Raw genomic sequence first — 21442 nt, 5'->3', positions numbered from 1 at the left:
GAGCTGTCTAGGACTTGAACCCCATTCTTCTGACTCCCAGTCTACTATAGCAAAGTTTATCCTCTTTAGTAAATGAGAATATAGTTGATAATTAATTTATGAAAAACACAAACTGATCAATATTAGCTGCTGAAAAAGTGATGATTAAATACTCAAATACTGCTACTGACTGAACTCATACAGTTGTGGAGACCAGTTAATGTAGCCCAGGTTCCCCTCAGTTTTGGACTCTTAAAAGCTACCCCAATTTCCAGACACAGTTTAGATCAGCATCACTCAAAACCACAGCTTTTGAGCCAGATGTTGGTTTTACCAAACCAAAGCAAAAAACATTTAGTAAGACAGAATAGCAAAATAAATGACAACAAAGATTCCATGCCTTCCCCATATATAGAGGGATTAATCTTCTAATCTCCTCCCAACATGTGGGTAACTGTCCTCCATATATTAATAAAGTTCCTTTCTAGATGTATGCTCTTATGGATGGATATATTGAATTCATCTCAGGCCACCCTTTTTTGCCTCTCCCATGCACTTAATCATTATTTATGTATGTCTCATCCTCTTACTGGATTGGAAGCTCCTCGAGGGCATTTTCATCTTTGAATCAGTGCTCAGCATAGTCTGCAGGTCAGTGAATCAATACAAAATATATATGACCACCCTTATCGGATGGTCTGCATGAATTGCTATGTCTGGCTAACCTCTGTGGTGAGAAGCCTTTCTGCATTTTAAGCTAGATTCGTTCCTGTACAGAGTTCATCCCTTTGGCCATCCTTGAAGACCTCCTGGCTTGGTAGGACCTGCTGGTGCTTGAGCTCCACTGACACTAGTCTTCAACATTCCAGAGTCACTTTGAGCTATGATAGAGATGGAGGTCCTTGCATACTGTAGGAGTTTAATAAATATTTGTTAAATGGAATGCACAATGCTATTAAGAAATATTTGTAACATGGTTATTAAAATTTCGTCAAAAAAGGAGATCAATAATGAATGTTACCCACCTCCAGATAAAGAGGTGATGGATGAAATAGGCAGAATGAGATACATCTCTGGACAAGGACAAGACAAGGATTTATTTTTCCTGAGCATGTGAATATTTTTTCAAATTGTTTTTGTTTGGGGGAGGGAACAAGAAAAAAAAATGCTTTATAACTGAAAAGAATTAATTTAAAAATTTCGCCCAAAGGTGACTTTAAAGGGAAAGGGGCTGCCTGCGCTGCCTCATTGTGACAGATGGGAAAAAGCAGATTTGTAGTCAAAGGACCTGAATTCGAGTTCTGTTCTGCCCCTTTACTAGTGGTGTGAACCTGAGCTTGTCCCTTCACTTTTCTATACCAGCCTCCCCTGCCGTAAAATAAGGGGTTTGGCCAAGATGCCCTATAAAGTCCCTTCAAGCCCTGAGCCTTTGGGGAGGTCACACGGCGAGATCACCTTCGCTGGGCTGGGGAAGGAAGCTTTTCCTCTTTATTGGGGGGAGGAGGAGGAGAAAGGAGAGAGATTCTGTCTGGGCACAGGGAGAGAGACTCAGAGGGGGCGATACGGGGCAAGTCAGTGCAGGAAATCCGCCCTGGACCCACGCCAGGTCAAGCCGGAGACCCACCTGGCGGGTGCTCCCAGCAGCCGCCGGTTGCCACGGACCGGCTCCGCAGGCGGGCGGGGTTGCTAGGGCCGCCATTTTGGGGGTGCAGGTGCTCCCGGAAGGGGATGGCTACCGCGGCTGTTTCTCTTCCGGTCCCGACGACTGTGGCGGCGGCGGCGGCGGCGGCTGCGGGTCGGTGTAGAAAATGGCGGCTGTGCAGCGGGCTGGGCCTCTCCCCTCAGCGCCGCGGACGGACTGAGGCCTCTCTGCGCCTTTTCCCCCTTCCCCCGCCTCCTCCCCGTGCACTTTACACACATGAGGTGAGCTAGGGCTCCGTGGCGGGTGGGCTCTGCGTCCCTCCCGGAGGCTGCCGGTCTCCCCTCGCCCCGGAGCTAGGGCTGCGCCGTCGCCGCCGCCTCCCTGCCCCCCCTCCCCTGCAAGCCCGCGCAGCATCCTTGGCGGCTCCGGCCCGAGGACTTGCCGGCAGCCGGGGGAGGGGGCTCGGCCGGGCTCCCCGCCGCCTCCTTTTTTCAGCCTTAAAGCCTCCCTGATTTGCAGGCGCCCTCCCGCCCGCCTCCGCGAGGCGCCCCCTCCCTCTTGCCTTCCTCCCTGCCTGCCCCCTGATTGCAATTCCTGCAGCGGCTTGGGTTCAGGGTGATTCTTGTCTTTTTTTTTTTTTCTTCCTCCTCTCCTGCAGAGAATTGGAAGCTAAAGCTACCAAAGAAGTCGAAAGGAAACTAAGCAGGTAAGAAGAACGGTTTTAAGATTTGTCCTTGGACACCCCCCCTCCCCCGCTCCCTAAACCTCGCATCTTCTCACTTTGGCCCCTTGGGTACCACGGTCTGATTTTTCGGTAGAGGCTTTCTTTGCCATGTTAGCAAGCGGGCGTGCAGTTGTCAGATCGTCAAAGGGTAAAAGCAAGCTGCCACGGAGGAAAAAAAGACTGCAGGACTGGTGATGTTATGCTTGCGTTTCTTTAAAGAAACAAAAGCGCAGTTGTTTAAACTCAGTTTAAAAACAAACAAACCGAAAAACCGCAAATGCGTAGACATTAATGATGGAACTTGTGCGTTGATTACTCTCCGTAAAGGGGTTGACTGCATTGTGTGACCAGTGCTAGAGGTGGCCCCTCTGTTGTGCTGTCAAAATGTTTTGGCTTTTCGGTGATTACTTTGCAGCGCAAATAGTTGCCCTCATAAAGATACAGTGTTGTTTTTGTTGTTTTTTTCCAAAAGCGTTTTTTCAGTACTGCAGTCATGTGGATTCAGTTGCATCTGAATCCGTTTTTGCCCTTGAACTTCACCTAACAGCTATGTTTCATTTCTATTAAGCAACATTTGTTTCCGCATCTGATTTGTAATTTAAGAAAATCAATACAGTAAAGAAGTAAATTTGGTCCCAATAAGTTTCAGTTTTTGTCAAAGTGCCTTGGCATTGGTAACTCAAACCATAAATTAAAAAAGGGGGAAAATTTTAGAATATTGTTATGAAATGCTTAACTTCTCTGATGTTGTTTGAGAAGCAGTAAAGGATTGTTTTATATTGAACTGTTTTGCATATCCGTTTTTTCTGTCTTTGTTGTGCTTTTTCACTTTAGTCCTTTTATTCTTTCTTTGGTTTCCTCACTTCCCTTTTATGCTATATTTGGACCCCCAGAGAAACTTCTAGGCCAGTAAAATCAATGAACATTTTTACTCACACGGGGAAAGAATACCATTGTGGTAGAGTGAAGAAAGTTAATTTCTTAAAAATAGAATCATAAAATGTTAGAGCAAAGAGGGAATTTAGAGAGCAGCATCCCGCCCCCCCACCCCTTATTTTATTAATGAAGAAACTGAGGCTCTGAGAGGTTGTGATTCGCTGAAGGTCACATGTCTGGTAAGTAGCCCAGTCTGGAGCAAAAGCCAAGGCTCCTAGATTCAGGTCTTAATAAGTGTAGTTTATCCCAGAAGTTAATATTTTAAATTACATTATTAAAGCTTGAGAGTTTAAGTCCCTGAATACTTTTCCGTCATTGCTCCTAGTTTATACTTTGTTTGATAAATAAACTACTTAGGTTATTAATTTATATAATTAGGTACTGATAATAGAACTTTTGGTTGTTTAATAGTTTTCTTATGAAGATTCTTTTACACGATTATTACAGGATCGTTGTAGAATGGAGTCTACTTGAAATAAAGGAGTCTTAATTTCATTTGCTCAGCAACTTAATTGCTTAAGATTTCAGTGCATTTTATAGTTAAATGCTAATTAAAATAATGTTAACATGTTGAGTCTATGAAATAAAAAGCAAAAAATTGTGACTTATTTTTGGGAATCTATTTCCCTGCCCTTTGTTGCTTTATTTTTCCTTCAGTCTCAGCCTCTAACCTGTTGCTCTCCGAGTAATCCTTGGGGGTTTTACCCTGTGGTACACCTCTACCCATATACCACATATATTTACCACGTGTTAAAGGTGGCTTAGTGGATAAGGTAAAGGGCTAGCATTCTAAAATGAGGACAACTTGGGTTCAAGTCCTGCCTCAGATACACTAGTTCCACGAAGCTGGGTAAGTCATTTAATCTCCCAGTGTCTCAGACACTTCTTTAAGACTAAGTTGCAGAATTATCTATCTATATGCATGTATAGACTGAGTTTTCCTACTGGGAGCTTCCTACTTCCTGCGACACCAGAGTCTCAGGAAATCACAGGTCCCAACTCCCAAAAAAGGTGGTTATAGATTTAGTAGTGGCTTGCATAAATGATGTACCATGTAGGAATGTCAGTTCTATACTTCTGCTAATTGCATTTGTGGTCCAAATTTGTTTCCACAATGTAGTGGAAAGAATACTGAACTAGGAGTCAGTAAGGAGATTTAGGACCTAGTTCTGACCTTTGTGCTAGCTAACAGGATTTTGGACAAGAAAGGGTTGAACTAGATAACTAAGATTCATTCCAGCTGTAAAAATCTTTGATTGTAGGTTTTAGTAGCTAGAATTTTACTCTTTGCCAAAACTGATTTTATTTTTAAAACCACTAATTTGAGGACCCTTTATCATTTTGTCATTTATAAATTTTTTTAAAAAATATGTTATTGATGCCTATTGCTTTATTATAGTCATTTCTGGACTCCTCTCTCCCTTCCCCTTTTGAGAAAGAGAAGAAATAGTTACAACTTTTTATTATTTTTTAGAATCATAGATTTAGAATTGGAAGGGACCCTAGTGGTCATCTAATACCACCTCTTCATTTACAGATGAAGGAATTGATGTACAGACTATTTAAGCTACCTACACAATGTCATTAGGCATCTTGGTATACTGGAAAATAGTCCAGGATTTAGAGTTAGAGAATTTGGATTTGAACCCCCAGCTTTGCTACTTACTACCTATATGAAGAAAGGCATGTCATTTTACTTCTTTAATCCTCAATTTCCTCATCTGTAAAATGAGGAGGGTTACACTAGATGATTTCTGATGTCCCTCTCACCTCTGAGTCAGTGCTTCTGTGGTATGGTACAAATGAAACAGATCTAGGATTTGAACCCTGATCATCTGACTGAATGCAATGCTCTTTCCATTGCACCATCTGCTTCCTCAGTTTCACTCCAGCATAAATGTTGAACTCTGTTGAATAGTCAAACCTTGATTATTTAATTTGAGGTCTTATTCCCTGTGTCATAACTTTTAATTTAAAAAATAAAAAAGAATACAATTATCTAAATTAATTTTTTCTGTTCATTGCATTCACCTAATTGAATATTGGTGTTGTCAGTCTTAGTCTAATGTGTACATTGAATGTTGCTGGTTGAATCTCTTTTTCAGCTAATTATTGAATACCATCTTAGAAACTAAAATGTTTGTAAAAAATGCCTAAATTGACCTATCATTTATCAGCATGAATTCTGAAAATTTTATTATGTTTATTTTCTTGAGCCTTGTCTTCCTTTTCTGTGATGAGGTTTGTGTGCCATTGAACTAATAAAATTGCCAAGTTTTTAAACTTTCTTTTGTATGTATGATATATGATTTGATAGTACAAGGCATATCCCAAAAGAATTCATTCTGAGATGTGTAATTTAGCTCAGTTTTAATATGATATTTTTGTTATAATTGATGAACTTTTTAAGATACTTCCTTTTAGGTTTCTGGCATCCAAAATACTTCTTTTTAGAAGCATAGGCTAGAGGGGCACTTAGATCGTGTAGTGAATAGAGCACCAGCCCTGGAATCAGGAGGACCTGAGTTTGAATTTGGCTTCGGATGCTAGGTGTGTGACCACTTACCCCTGTTTGCTTCCCCCCCCCAAAAAAAAGTATAGGCTAGGAAAACTTTATGCCTTTTGGATGTGTTTTGTGGGGTATAGAAATTTGTTAGCATAGCTAAAATTTGTTTGTTACAGTCAAATTCAGGTTTTATGTATTTATACATACATAAAACCTGACTTTATCAAACTAACCGCAGCCAAGCCAAAACTAACAAGCACTGGGGAAAAGAAAATAATTTTTACTGTTTATTGGGTCACAGGTTTCAGAATTGGTAGGCACCTTAGAGATTATCTGGTTCAGGAGTTAGCGTGGGGTCTACGAGCTTGTTTTTTCAGTATTTTGATAACTATTTCAGTTCATTTGGTTTCCTTTGTAATGTTATTATGTATTTTATGCATTTAAAAACACTATTCTGAGAAATGGTCCATAGGCTTCACCAGACTGCCAAAGTTGTCCATGGCACAAAAATAGGTTAAGATGATACAGTTATAGTCCAATCTTCCTCATTTAAAAAGGAGAAAACTGAGGTCTCCCGGTGGTGAGGTGACTTGGCCCAAGGTTACACAGTTGCAAAACCAGCATTTGCATCTAGGTATTCTCTCCAAAGCTAGTCGAGTTTTCTTTCCACCATAACTTGCTGTATCTTCAGGGTAAAGCTTTTCTAAACAACCTGCTGTGAAAGACCACACAATAAGAATAGTAATTAACAGTTTTATTAGTTTAAACTGAGACATATTCCCCCAAACATTTGAAGTAGCAATAATTGCAGGTTTTCATGTTAGTAGTTTACAGCTGATAAAGTTAATTGCTGCTTTTATGATTGTGTAATCTTTTCTGTAGGTTGCTATGAAAATAGTGTTGCTAGTTGTGAGAGTTGCTTGTTTTGGAGCTGAACTAAGGGAGGACTGCTGTCTAGGGAAAAGCCAGATTTGAGGTATGGCTTGGAATAAGCATTTCTAAAGAGTACTGTTAGCCAAAGTTGCAATAGTAATAGCACCCTTTCATTGTAAGAGAATATCAAAAGAGATGAAGAACATCAAGAAAGAATGGTATAGATATTCAGAAAGGAGAAAGTATTCTGAAGCATAGTTTTCTTTTTCAGCCTTTAAGTTAGATAGGAACATTGAATAACTAAATTCTCCCACTTGAAATATTGACATTTGTGGTTGTCTGTAATTGAATATAAAAAAGAACTAACATTCCTACTATGGCTATTCCTAAGGAAAAGAGTTGAATTTTAAGTAACACATAACCTAATTGTGACTGTGATTTATCTGATGGAATGGAGTGCTAAAAATAGATTTAAATCTTGGTTATGAAAAAAGTGAGTAATTATAAAATGAGTAATTGTGGTGACAGGCTGATACAAGAGAGAGGACTTAGGTTCAGATCTTGCCTCTCATAATACCTGGGTGACTAGGCAAGCTACTTAGCCTTCTTGGGCCTCAATTTCCTCATCTGTAAAAAGAGAGAATTGGATTAGGTAGTCTTTTTTTGTTGGACTCTTCCAGCTTTAAATCTTTAATCAAGTAGAGAAATATCATACTTTAAATCTTACAGGTTATTTTCTGAAAAGTACTATTGATTGAATTCTCTATTATGACAAGATTCAAATAACTAATTCAGGTTGATGTCAATTCTAGTGACTGTTAGGCATTTATTGAGCGGCAAGTGTTTCTTAGGTTGTTTTAGAGTTGCCTTAATATCCTTCCTATCACCATTCCTAAAACTAGGAAATAGCATACATAATTAAACTTATGTTTAAATATTTTACTATATCCCTTGAAAGAATAAACATCAGGATGCCAGAAGGGAAAACCCAGATTGGGGGATTCATGGCCTGTTATGTGCAAACACAATAGAAGGCCCTTTGGAAGGTGTAATCAAAGGAAATCAAAAACAATGTCCTTGCCCATAGTTTTTATAGTAAGCAGGGCAGACTAAACATAGAAAGAAGCATAGAATTTTAGAAATTGAAGGGACCTTAATGATCATCTAGTCTTACCCATCACTATTTGTATTGGAGGAAACAGACTCGGGGAGGTTAAGTAATTTGCTAAAAGTCAATAATAAGTGGATGTGTTCTTCCTACTGCTTAGTTATTCCTTTATTCATCTCCAGATAATTCTTTATACCTGTGGTTATTCCAAACTTTTTCTACTCTTCTCACCCTCAAACCTCTAACTTTAACTGCTGTTCTTTGAGGTCAGGATTCTCTAACTTGAACGCCTTTAACTTATATTTTCTTCCTCAATTTTTTTTTTCTTTGCCTATCTTCTCCTTTTTCCCTTTCAGTAAGGAAGAGCTGACCTTATTGACCCAATACAATGGAACTAGTTGTATAGTCTGCCATGGAAAATATCTGAAAGCTTACCTCTTCCCCTTCTTATGTTTTCATTGGAGTTATCCTTGATTAGTGCACAGACCATTGTCAAAAAGTTTTTATAGAGATGTAAAAGTGGGCATGTGGGTTGGTAGTTGCTGTTATCTGATTAGTCAGTTATTTTGTTGTAAAAAAAAAATTAGTCTGATCTCTTACATTTCTTTTGGAATCTTCCTTTCATTGAGATGTCTTAAGAATAAAGTACTTTTGCATTTTTTTTTTACCTTTTGCATGGCTTTTTTTTTCCATTATAAATGTTATTAATGCTTTTTCCTCTCTTTTTTACATCGCCATCACTTGTCAGTGATTCCTCCCTTGTAATCAAAGCATATGAACATATGGCCATGTCTAAAAATGTATGCGTCATTCTGTATCTATTGCCCGTGCTTTCTGGTGAGAACTAGGAGATGTGTTTCACACAGATTTCATATTTGGTCAGGTCCAGCTAGCTTTTGTGACTTCAGTACTCCTAAGTTCCATTGCTATTTTCTCATTTTTGTATGGTGGAAAGAACACTAACTCTGGAGTTATAGGACCCAGGTTCATATCCCACCTGATATTTGTTACCTTTATGACCTTGCTTAACCTCTCTGAACATGTTTTCTCATCTATAAAATAAATGTTTTCTCATCCATCTGGAATTGGACCTCCAAGGCACCTTCCAACTCTAGATCTGTGTGTATGTCAGATGACCTCAATTTGAATTCTGACTATACCACTTACTACTAGTGTGACCTTGGCCAAGTCACTTCACCTTACTGGGCCTCAGTTGTCTCATCTGAAAAAAAGTGGGAGAGGGTTGGGTTTCAGAGGTCTCTTTCAGGCCAGAATTGATAGTCATCTGAAACATAGTACTTTAGATATTGAAACGAGATAGTGTCCATAGTAGTCCACTATCATTATTGAGAAACAAGTGCTATAAAAGCCAGCATATCTGTTCCATTTTGTATATTTTTCCTTTCCATTTCATTTATAAGTGTTCGAGTTCATTTTCTTCTGAATTAATTTTTGCTATTTTGAAAGATAGGATGTTGTGTGTAGTTTTCAGTTATACTCTTATTCCTTATAGCTTCTTAATGTCTTCATCCACTTGTTCTTTCTTTCCCTCTGGTCACAGAAGAGATATCCTTCTTTTTTTCTTTTTCTTTTTTTTTTTGACTTTGTATTCCTTATTTTTGTTAAAGAACACCGATCCTGCTTCTTCATGCCTTGTCAAGGACTTTGCTCCAACAGTCATTCCTTCTCTGTTATCCTTTTTCTTTCTCTCTTACTACTGGCACCTTCTCATCTGGCTACAGAAATGCTTAGGACTCCCCAGTTTTAAAAGCCATCCTTTGAGCAATCTTCCATCCAAATATTGCCCTCTCTTTTTCTTCCTTCAGCAAATTTCTTGATAAAAATTGTCTGTATATCTTTTTATGTCTCCTCAGCTTCAAGGCAGTCAGGGTTTTAGTTTCCACCTTTCTAGTGATCTCAGGGATCATCAGTCACTTGACCACCAAATTTAGGGGCTTTTTTAAGTCCTTTCTTTTTCCTTGAGCTCTCTGCAATTTTTATCAGAGGACTGGATAAAGTGCCTGTTTAAAAAGCCTTCAGTGGCTTCCCTTTTGCTACTAAGATAAAATGCAAACTCCGTAGATGGGCATTTAAAGCCACAATGTGATTTCTACCTACCTCTACAACCTTATTTCACATTACTCTGTTTCCCAAACTTGACATGTCATCCTTGACCACTGAGCATTTGTACGAACCATCCTCTGTACCTGGAATGAACTCCTCCATCTCTATCTGTAGAAGGGAGCAAAACTGCTTGGATGAGGTAGAGAAAAGGTCTGGAGAGGAATTGAATCAGGAGTGAAGTGTGCATAACAGTGGCCTGCTTTGCAACTTCATTTACTCCCACGGTTTCAGCCATCACCTCTACAGGTAGGACTCTTAAATCTGTATGTCTAGTAAGATCTCTCTTCAATGTTTCAGACCTACCTGGATTTCTTACCATCACCTCATTGTTCTTCCTTCTGAATTTCCCTCCTGATTTTACCATTTCTGTCTTCGGCACCACTACTTCAAAACCTTGAACACATCTTTGTTTCTTCTTTTTCCCCTATTTATTAATGAGTCCAGTAATTTCCATCTTCTCTACTCTTCTCTACTCCATGCCTTCTGCCAGAAAAATCTCTTCATGTCACTTCTCTGCTCAGAAAGTTTCATTGGTTCATTATGGCCTTCTAAGTAAGATTTAAATTTGATTTGAGGTTCTCCATAATCTGACACCACCCTACCTTTCCAACATTATTCCTCCTGAGTACTTCATGTTGGAGCTAAATCTGACTGTTTTCAGTAAGTAAAGATCTGTGGTGACTATATAAGGGAAAAGAAGGGGACAGATTCAAGAGGTATTACGGAGGTAGATTGACAAGACTTTAGAACTGCTAATTAACCTCCATACCATGTGCTGGGGATAGAAAGGCAAAATCTCTGTCTTCAGGCAAAATCTCTGTCTTCAAGAAGTATACATTCTAATGGGGGAAACAACATGTAAATAGGTACATACAAGATAGCTACAGAATATATGATGCTAATATGACAGAGGAAGGCATTCACAACTGAGAGGACCTAGAAAGGCCTCTTAGAAGGTGAGATTTAAGTTATGTGAACCAAGGGAAGAATCGACACTAGAAGGACTAGAATTTTATGGTATCTCAAAGGATCAAGCTGCATCAATTGACAGAGTGGTTTTTTTAATTCATAAGGCAAAGAAAATAGAGATAAGATGAAAAATTTTAGTTCCAAATAAAATTATAATATTTTGTGTTAATTGATGCAACTAGTCCTTCTAGTGTTGAAGATGACTTTGGAGTTATAAACCTGGATAAATAACAGATTGACAAAAATGATAAAAAGGAAAATAACAGTTTGGAGGGACTGTAAGAAAACAAGCTTGTTAATGTACTGTTGGTAGAGCTGTGAACTGATCCAGCCATTCTATAAAAGGGTTTGGAACTATGCCCCCAGTGACTAAATTATGCATACATACTCTTTGACATAGTGATACCATGTGCAAAAATATTTTATAGCAGCTCTTTTTGTAGTGGCAAAGAACTAGATCCAAAGGGGGTGTCCATCAGTTGGGGAAAGACTGAAAAATTGTGGCATATGACTGCAATGGAATATTATTTCACTCTAGGGAATAATGAAAGGAACAGTTTGAGAGAAGTTTGAGAAGAATTCTGTAAACTGATATAGAGAGTGAAGTGAGCAGACAGACCATGAGGACAATTTATGCAATAATAGCAATTGTGAAAATGACTTGGAAAGACTTAAGAATTCTGATCAATGCAGTGACTAACTATAAATAAAGCATGTTACCTATGTCTTACAGAGAAATGATGGACTTGGGGGAAAATGAGATGTGTAGTTTTTGGACACAGCCAGGGTAGAAATTTGTTTTACTTGATTATATATATTTGTTACAAAGATTTTATTTTATTTTTTTTGCAGTATAGGGGGGAAAGGGAGGTGGAATAAGGAGAGTAAGGGGAACTAGAAATAGGGGTTGCCAAAAAAATAAAAGAGGAGAGTTATTGAAACTGTTTGTGAAATACATGGGAGAATAGAAGGAAGGCCAGAAGAATTCACAGATAAACAAAACAGCTACAAAAAGTAACATGTTGAAAAGCAAACTTTACATAAGCTATTCACAATTTCTGGTACAACCCTTTCTGTTCTTTTAGATAGATAGGTAGATAGATATAGATATGGAAATGTTTGGGGTTTTTATTTTAAAAAATATATATTAGGAAAATAAAAATCTAAAAGAAAAAAAGCTGGGTATAAACGTTTCAGGACAAGGCCTTAAGGGACCCTCAGGCTTAGAGAGTGTAAGATGTAAGAAAACCCAGCAAAGGAGCCTAAAAAAGAGCTTTTGCAGGTTGTAAAACCAGGGAATAGCTATCTAATTCAGGCACAGGGTGCTACAAATAAGACCACATTCCAGTAATTCTCCAGAATTATACAAACCAAGCCCAACTAGTAGGGTTCTGTCCTCCAAGAGATACTGGGACATGTCATTGAACAAATAAAAAGAATTGCCATACCTAGTAAGAGACTCAGTTGAGATTGGATAGCATAAATTTCATGGTTGTAGGACTTCTGGCAGTATGAGTAGAGGAAGATAGTGGGGGCAACTCAGGGTTGGGGGCAGGCAAGATATGAATGGCAGGAGGATGAGGAACAAGATATTCAGGGATGGAGGACAATGAAGAATTTAATTGATCAATTATTGGGTGAAGAAAGGAAAGGAAAAATTAAAGTAGGGGTGATAGATTAGGAGGAGAAAGAGGGTTGGAAGGACCAGAGGTCATGGTGAGAGATGAAGTAAGAGTGAGGCGTAGAGAGAGATGCAAGGACCAGAAGGAAATTTCAGAAAGTTATCCTAGGCTTATAGACAGATATTATGGAGGAAGAGGTGATGATGAACCAATATGTATCTTTCATCCTTTCTGAATCCAGTAGTGATTATCCACAGGAGCAGTACCTGTGGAGATTGTCTGGGGGGGTGGAAGGGACAGGGGGGCAAGGAGAGTTAAGAGAGGGGGGAATAAGCATTTATATAGCACCTACTGTATACCAAGCACTGTGCTAGAATGGTTTGGTTTTTTGTTTTTGCAAATACTATTTCATCTGATCGTCACGACAATCTTGTGAAGTAGGTGCTATTACTATCATCCCAATTTTACAGTTGAGGAAACTGAGGCAAATAGAGACTAAATGACTTAACCCAGGGTCACACAGCTAGTAGGTGTAAGAGGCCAGATTTGAACTTAGGACTTCCTGACTCCTGATGGGGTCCTGTTATTACTGCCACCTGAAAATGCCAGTCACAGACCAACTGCCACTGACAGACGGGCAAACCACTACCACCACCTGGACCACTACCTCCCCTAGATTGGAGGAAGCAGTTCAGGACCCCTATGCCTAAGAGCCTCTAAGAAAGCAGTGTTCCAATGGCTTTGCTATCCCCCAATCCTCCCTGCCATCATCATCCAGGGGAACAGCCTTTGTAGAGTCCTTCCCAAGACAGTGATGGATGAGGTATACCAGAACAGAGATTCTTAATCTTTTTTTGTGTCATGAACACCTTTGGCTGCCTGGTGAAACTTATGAAATCCTTCTCAGGATCATGTTTTTAAATGCAAAAAATGAAATACTTAGGAAAAGAAAGGAAATCAATTATTGAAATACAACTATCAAAATAGTTTTTAAAACTAGATCACAGACCCCAGGTTTAAGATTCCTTGACTAGAGGATTCTCTTTCCCTTTGGCGCTCTTAAGGGTCCAGCTTTTTCTGATATCCCTTCTTCACAAGTTGGTAATGACCTTCCCCTTCCGACTTAGTAGGGAAGGAAGAGAATAACTATTTATATAGTATCTACTTTGTGCAAGTCATTGTGCTCTTTGTTTTTTATAAATGTTATCTCATTTGAGCCTCACAACAATTCTGTGAGGTAGGTGCTGTTATTATTCTTATTTACAGTTGAGGAAACTGAGGCAAACAAATTAAATGACTTGCCCAGGGTCACACGGCTAATAAGTGTATAAGGCCAAATTTATAATCAGTCTTTCTGACTCCACAACCAGCACTCTATCCACTGCCCTACCAGCTGTCTCCATCATTTAAGTGTGCTAGTTACAGGACAATTCTGACTTATTTGTGTTGGTGTCTAATCCTCCCACTAGACTGTAAATTCCATTAGGGCAGGAGTATTCTATGAACTTTTTATCTTCGCCAAACCTAACTCGGTGTTTTGTGGATTGTAGGTGTTTAATAGATGTTTCTCATTTAATACTGATCTATAATATTTTATAAATGAACTTTTACTGTAAACAAATGTCTTCCATTTTGGTCTGCTTGTTAATTCTAAAAAAATAAACAGTAAGTAAAGATACTATCATCATTTCAGAGAGAAATTTAAGCAATGAAAAAAGTCATCATAAGGTAGAAGCCAAGAGCTCAGAAATCACTTTAGCCAATAAGGTCTTTTGTCAAGTAGACCAAAATGGAATCCATTTGTTTATATTGAGGTCACTGAATATCCAACTATATATGTTGATCTGATTTGGAGATTCTGGGAAGTTCTTTCTAGAATCTCTCTACTTTGTCTTTGACACTAGCTGTTGAATCATGGGGTGTGATTATTTTTGTGGTGGTCTTATTTTCTTAGGCTTCTCATGAGTGTACCTTGGTGAGGTAACTAGATACTCCACAAAATCATATTTCTTATTATTTTGTGTATGTGATAAAGTCAATTCTACCAACATTTGCTTCAGCTCTGAGAAGAACCTGTGAACCATCTTTCTGTTCAGCCATAGCTTCTTTATTTTGGTTTCATTTATAACAAGAATGTCAGTGTGAATATGGAACAGTTCTTGACTTGGACAAAGATGACAAGTTAAACATAGAAATAGTTACTTAATTTTTGTAAATCGTTTAAGAGTAGGGGGCAAGATATGATTACAATTCTTTTTTAGAAAGGTAAAATCAGGCAAAGTTTATAGGCGATATTGGAGGGGATAGAGAGTGGAGAGAGAGAGAGAGAGAGAGACCTATTAGGAGGCCGTTACTAGTCTGGAGGAGAAGTTGTAAAAGCCTGAATTTAGGATAGTGGCAGTGGGAATGGAAAGGAAGAAAAAAAATCTGACTGATATGAATAACACAAATGCAGTGAAATAATATGTATTTTGCTCATTTAAATAAGTTTGAAGAGTCAGAACTTCATGGAGGAGTGAAGAATGGGTGTATTTAATTGACTTTTTTACTCAATTTGACTATTTTTACCCATCTTACTGAATTTTGAAGCCTTGTTTACGAATGTGCAATTTCATTTAACTAAAATAGAGTTCTGTTGTATGTTTTAGTTAGTGTTTGCTAAGTTCAGCATTTTGGCAACATATGTAACTTTTGGTTTTTCATTCTAAACATTAGTGGTATGAAAAATAAGTCCAAATTTATCTAAAATTTAAAGGCATTTAAAATTTTTTCGGTGGTTGGACTTAGGGTTTGTTGGACTACATGACTGCTTGAGGTATGTTCCAATTCTCAAATTCCATGATCAGGGCTTGGGTTGAGAAAATCATATACTATTCAGTATAACCATAGATCGTTAACTTGAGTGATTTAGGAAACATCCTTAAATATCCAGGGGAAGTCGCATATTGAATATGTCAACAGCTTTGTGAATTTTGCTTTTGCATAGTAAAGAAAATAAATATTTATGGACTATCAACAATAAAAGTAAAATGTCAAGTTGCAGACCCAGAAGATAGTTTGCATTGGGCACCCAGCAGTGGATAGTGCATAATTTATACATAGCTATTATATAGAGAGGGCTATACCTGCCGCATAAGACCCACATAGAAGGAACTCACCTTCCCTGTCTGTCTTTGGAGATTTGTGTTCCTTTTTCCCTTTCCACATCTGCAGACCTTGCCAGTGATTCTATTCTGTTTCTGCCTATGATACGTAATAAAAATTCCTTAGAAACGTTTAGAAGTTTTAGTATCATTTAAAAATCTAGTAAAATTATGAGGCAGTTGAATTCCATCAGAGTTGGAATGTACCTGTTGGTGGGTTTTTATAAATCATATAGCCCCATCTAGTGGATTTGATTTAACTTTATTATAGAATAGTCAGTGAGGAAGGGAAATATGCAATATACATACGTACATACATACATATGTTCTCAGAAGGTTGTATTAAATTAATTTTTGTAAATGTAACCTATCTTAGCTATACTAGGCAAATAGCATTATTTAAAGAAAACTCATAGTAAAATTAGTTTTGTAAAATGAAGAATGCAGTGGTAATAATAGCTAGCATTTATATAGTGCTTTAAAATTTGCAAAGCTCAGTATGTTATCTCATTTAATCTGGTCTGTTTTAGCGGTCACTAAGTAAATATTCACTTCGGTATCATTAAAAACCTAATGTGTGCTCTAGGCACTAAAGATAAAAAAAAATAGTTCATACCATCAAGGAGCTTATTGTAAAATGAGGGATATGACATTCATAAGTGTGAAACAAATCATAGAATATAGAGATGATCGATTTTAGAGCTAAAAGGTACTTTGGAAGCCATCAAATATAACCTCACTTTATGGAAGAGAAAAGTGAAGCTGAAGGTTGAGTGACTTGCTCAGGGTCACAGAGCTAGTGTCTGAGTCCAGATTTGAAGTTGGGTCTTCCTGACTCCAAGCCAGGCATACTATCCACTGTGCTACCTGGCTGTCTCATGATAGGGGCAAAGGAGAGATCCAAAATGCACTTGGAAAAATTTTGAAGATGAGGATAATTTTATGAAAGAGAGAAATACCTGAGCACCAGCTTGAAAGAAGAGAATGATTTCAACTGACATAGATGAAGGAGGATTTCATAGGAAAGATCAGGATAAAAATCAGGAAACTGTTAGTTGTCCAATTTAGATAGAATATAGAGCATGTGAAAAGGGAATGTGAGATAAATCTGAAAAAAAAAATAGGTTAGAGCCAAACGTGGCTCTCCTGTCATTGTCTATATCCAAACAAAGCTAAGGAATTTATATTTTATTCTTGAGTTAATAAAGAGCTACTAAAGTTTTTTCAGCAAACATGGCATGGTCAGACTTCTGGTTTAAGATGGTTTTTGAGCAGCTGTGTGGGAGACAAATTGGTGAGGGGATGCTTTTGAAGCAGGGATACTAGTTAGGAGATTAATACAGTAGTCCTGATGAGAAGTAATAATAGTTTGATATAGGAAAATCTACAGCTATTAGTGAGAAAAATGGAAGAGATGTAAGAGAGATTGTGAATATAAGAATCAATAGGACTTGGTAACTGTCTGGAGGGGGTAGTGCAAGAAGGTGCACAGTCAAAGATGGCTTTGAGATTTTAAGCTTGGATTATTGGTGGGAGGGAGGATAGCAAACTGAATTGATATAAATAATCAAATATGTTCAGTAAGCTTTGTATGTTGAGTTTTCTTAAAGCAGGGTACAGCCGTAAATAGGTTTGAGGGAAGGAGTATGTTGTGTTTTTATTTCCCAAAAAAAAATTTAAATTAACTTAGCCATTAAAAAAACCCAAGAAAAACAAAACAACCTGTAAAACCTAAAATTAACATGTACCAGACATCGATTAAAAAAAAATGAGTTTGCTTTTTTGTCCATTTTCTCAGATCTTTGAAATTCAGTATTTTGTTTTTGTTTTCCTCCCTCGTTGTAGTTGCCATGTTGATATTGACAAGAACTGTAATCTGTTGAGATGAAGTTATCTTTTTTTCATTGGTTTCTGGTTAATTATCTATCTGACATCATTAGTATATTTGTCCATTTGACCTCATTAGTATTATTTTAGTAGTTTGCTCCCCATTGTTTGGCAACTTTACTTTATTCCATGGCCATAGATATATTGATGGCATAAAGTCAAAATCACATCTTTCACCCCTATTGGAAAAGGATGCTTCTGATAGTGAGTTGGTCTTCTTAGAGGAAGAACAGTATATATTTTAATAGACTGTAATAAGCTTATGTTTGTATAATACTTTGAGAAGTTTTTCTTCACTTTGTTTTCTTTATTTTCTGATCATTAACTGTGCTTTTATTCTCTCTTCATATCTCTGTGTTGGGTTGAGTAAGGTTGAAACTTTTGAAGTACTAAGGTTGAGCTATCTCTTATAGCCAGTTTCTTTGTTTTGCCTATACAAGTCTTGTTCCAGCATCCCATTTTTCTACTATGCCTTACTTTTCAGAGTATCTGTGAGAGAAGTAATGGAGAAGAAAGACTGCTTGTTAGAAATTATATTTTGGTCCAGTTCTATCTCCTGCCTTCCCCATGATCATGCCAAAGACCTTGTTGTCTCATATCTGGGGGTCCATGTCTGTTTCCACACAACCCCACCATCCCACATTTTGTACGTCCTGTTGCCTTTAGGAGTTTACACATCTTCTGGGCCAGGAGGCTTCTTATAGAGGGACAAGACTCTGAGAAAGGTGGCTTCCCAGTGCAATAACTTCTCAAAGATTAAACTTATCTTGACTAAACCTACCTCCTCCTATGGCAAAACTCTTCTTCTACTTCCTACCCCCACTCCAGGAGGCTCTTCTCTCCTCCTCTTTCTCCTTCCCCCATGCCCACCAAAGAAATTCTTTTCTTGTTAGTAGTATTTACTTAGCCTGCGCTTCTCTTGTCTTGGTTTTTGGTGGGTCAGATATTCTGCTCACTTCTGTTCTAGGAGCTTTAAAAAAAGTACTTCGGTTGAACAAAATGCCTCTCAATTATTCATCTTTTTTGTCAGAGGTTAGGGGCTTAGGTTTGCAAATGTTCTGGTCTGGACCTGACTCAGGCTACTCCCCTGGTAGTTTATGTAAGATATTGGAACAAAATGGGACATTTATGTCATTTTATGTCATTCAGCAGTTAACAAAAGGAGAGTTATTATCCATAGCAGGATATTCAACATGATTGTGTTGAGTACAACTCGTTGATTAAGCTGAGTAGACAAGCACCTAGAGCTCTTCCTGGCTCTTTACCCAGGTGACCAGGAAGTGATGTCAGTGGCCTGAACCTTCAGTCTCCTGAACCAATCAAGTTTCAAGGATGCTTTCAATACTTTTTAAAAGAAAAACTACCCTAATCTGCATGGGAAAGGGAATTAGGAAATTGCTCCCACCATAGCAGGATGTGTCATTTTGGGTTGCATCTTAAAAAATTTCTTAGCTTTTCATAATATACTGTCCCATTTCCTTCTGCAGTTTTGTGATTGATTAACAATCTTGTATTATTTAAATTTCCTCTCCTTTATATAGAATTTTATTTTTTGGTGCTTGTTTTCACATGAATGTTTCTGTATGCAAGGAAAAAAGAGGATTGTATATGAAATCGAGAATCTCTACAGCTTACTTTTTAAAAAGCATAAAGTAAATTTAACTTGTGAATTCCTATTTCATCTAAAGCAGTGATATTCTTACTATTTTTGATGAATTTCAGTGACTTCTTTGTGATGCCAGGCAGGTAGGTCATCTTGTATTCTTGGCATGTAGTATGTGCTTAATGAATGATTACTGATTGATTCTAGTCTTTTGTTTATTGGAAGTAGTCATACCCTGGAAAGTTTGTCTTTTCTTTAAAAATACGCAGGGGAAGGACGGGCTGAAAAAGTAAGAGTTCTAACATCATTATCTTCCTGTAACTGTGTATAATGAGAAATTATAGGGGGCAGCTAGGTGGTACAGCAGATAGAGCACCGGCCCTGAAGTCAGGAGGACCTGAGTTCAAATGCAACCTCAGACCAAACACTTATTAGCTGTGTGACCTTGGGCAAGTCATTTAACCCCAGTTGCCAAAAAAAAATTTAAAAAGAGAGAGAGAAATTATACCAGGACCATTAGGGGTTGGAATAGACAAAAAGAGAAGAGAGCATCTGCAGGCTAAAACCAAATATAACTTTTCAGACTCTTAATTGCTTTTTGATAATTTATGTTTATATTCACTATGGGTAAAAAGAATCAAGATTTCATTCCAAGTAAAACTTATTCTAGGTTATTTAAGCTAAAAAAATTTGACTTCATTAATATGATATAAATTTGGTTGGGTTTTATAATGATTTACTAATGGATCAAATTTGGAAAGTTTTGAAGTAAAATCAGACATTCAAAAATAAAGCGATTATCTTCTAATAGTATCTAAGGTACAGGTATAAATTTAAATTTTGGCCTCTGAATATAATTGGGTGAAAGGTGGTCCTTTCCAGTAATGTTCTCACCATTTCCCTTGGGACAAGTTCCTTGTGTTGAAGAAGTTGCTGTGATGGCAGTGGGTATTAAATTCAAATGAATCCCAGATTCAGCTTTATGGAACTTGGGAGTCGGAATGTACTTTCTCCTCATTGATCCCTTACAGAATCCCTAACTTCCTTCAAATTACAGTTCAGGTGCCATCTTCTGATCCTAGTTGCTAGTGCTCTCTCCCTCTCAATAATGCTTTGTAATATTCTTGTTTCATATTAGAAAATATAAGCACCTTGAGGGCAGGGTAGGTTTTGTTTTGTTTTACTTTTGTTTGCTTTATGTCTAGCACTGAGCCTGCATAAGTGTTTGTTGAATTGAAAAAACTAAGTGGTTAGATTAGATTAGAACCACAATTTATGAGTGTTAATTCTAAGATAATTTCCCCCAAAATGACTTACCTAGTCATACTCTTTGACCCAGCAATCCCAGTATTGGACATTTATCCTTAGGAGAGAAAGATGTTTAAAAAAAAAAAAGTCTAGTACAGACCCAGAATTTTATAGCAGCTCTCTCTCTCTGGTGGCAAAGAACTAGAAACAAAGTGAGTACCTCTCAATTGAGAATGACTAGGGGGTAAAAAAAAACTAAGACATAAGAATATAAGAATATAATAGGATAGTATTATGGGATTAAAAAATGGCAACTATTAGGAATTTAGAGAAGCATGGGAAGATTTATATGATATGATATAGGGTAAAATAAGCAGAAACTGTACATGAAAAGAAAACTCAGTAAATGAAAAACCAGTGATGGATTTAGTGAACAGATGTAGACATTATTATCAATCCTTTTGCTTAATAGCTTTTCTTTGTCTCAAAGGAAGGCTCAGTTGGGAGGGAAGGGGAAGCTATTTTTATTTTTCCCAAAAATTGCGGGGATATAGACAAAAGGTAACAATGGGGGGGACAGTCAAGATAGTAGAATAAGAGGAAACTTTTTTTTGCCTAGCACGCCTCCTCCCCAGCAACCTAGAAAATGCACCAGTCTGCATTCTGATCGGAAAAACCAAGAAAAAGTCATAATGAGTCATGTTTCTAGCCCAGGACAGCTTAGGAGAAAGCAAGAGAGGTCTGTGGACACTGTGGATGAGGGCCAGCCATGTGCATATGTAGCACACAGGGATGAAAACAGCCTAGATACTAGCACATGGGCAGATTAATGTAACCCCTCAGAACTTTATAATCATAAGGGTCTTAGAGGGAGTCTGATTGGACAGAGGGCCAGCCTCAGTGTGATTCGTTATGTTTGGACGAGATCAGAAGAATGGAAGGTTGTAGAAGTGGAATGCCCTGGGAGGTGGGGGGAAGAGAGGAAGAATGAGGGAAATTATCTCACATAAATGGATTGGGCAAGGAAGAGTTTATACAACAGAGGCGGTAGTTGAATCAGTGATCAACATGCAGTCTT

At 37.9% G+C, this 21442-nt stretch overlaps 1 protein-coding gene across 1 annotated transcript in view; it reads left to right on the top strand.

Annotated features, from left to right (window-relative positions):
* Positions 1-1744: 1744 nt before the first annotated feature.
* The window catches only part of TNRC6A (trinucleotide repeat containing adaptor 6A), a 128071-nt gene continuing 108373 nt past the window's right edge, over positions 1745-21442 (top strand). Inside the window, 2 exon segments of the mRNA XM_078152649.1 lie at positions 1745-1902; positions 2280-2327. Coding sequence (XP_078008775.1) covers positions 1898-1902; positions 2280-2327 — 53 coding nt within the window. The 5' untranslated portion in view covers positions 1745-1897.

The sequence above is a fragment of the Phascolarctos cinereus genome, unplaced genomic scaffold (assembly GCF_003287225.1).
Source record: "Phascolarctos cinereus isolate Bilbo 61053 unplaced genomic scaffold, phaCin_HiC Scaffold_4;HRSCAF=312, whole genome shotgun sequence".
NCBI classification, from domain to species: domain Eukaryota; kingdom Metazoa; phylum Chordata; class Mammalia; order Diprotodontia; family Phascolarctidae; genus Phascolarctos; species Phascolarctos cinereus.
The sequence above is the reverse complement of the archived record's forward strand: the minus strand, read 5'-3'. Positions and strand labels throughout refer to the sequence as shown.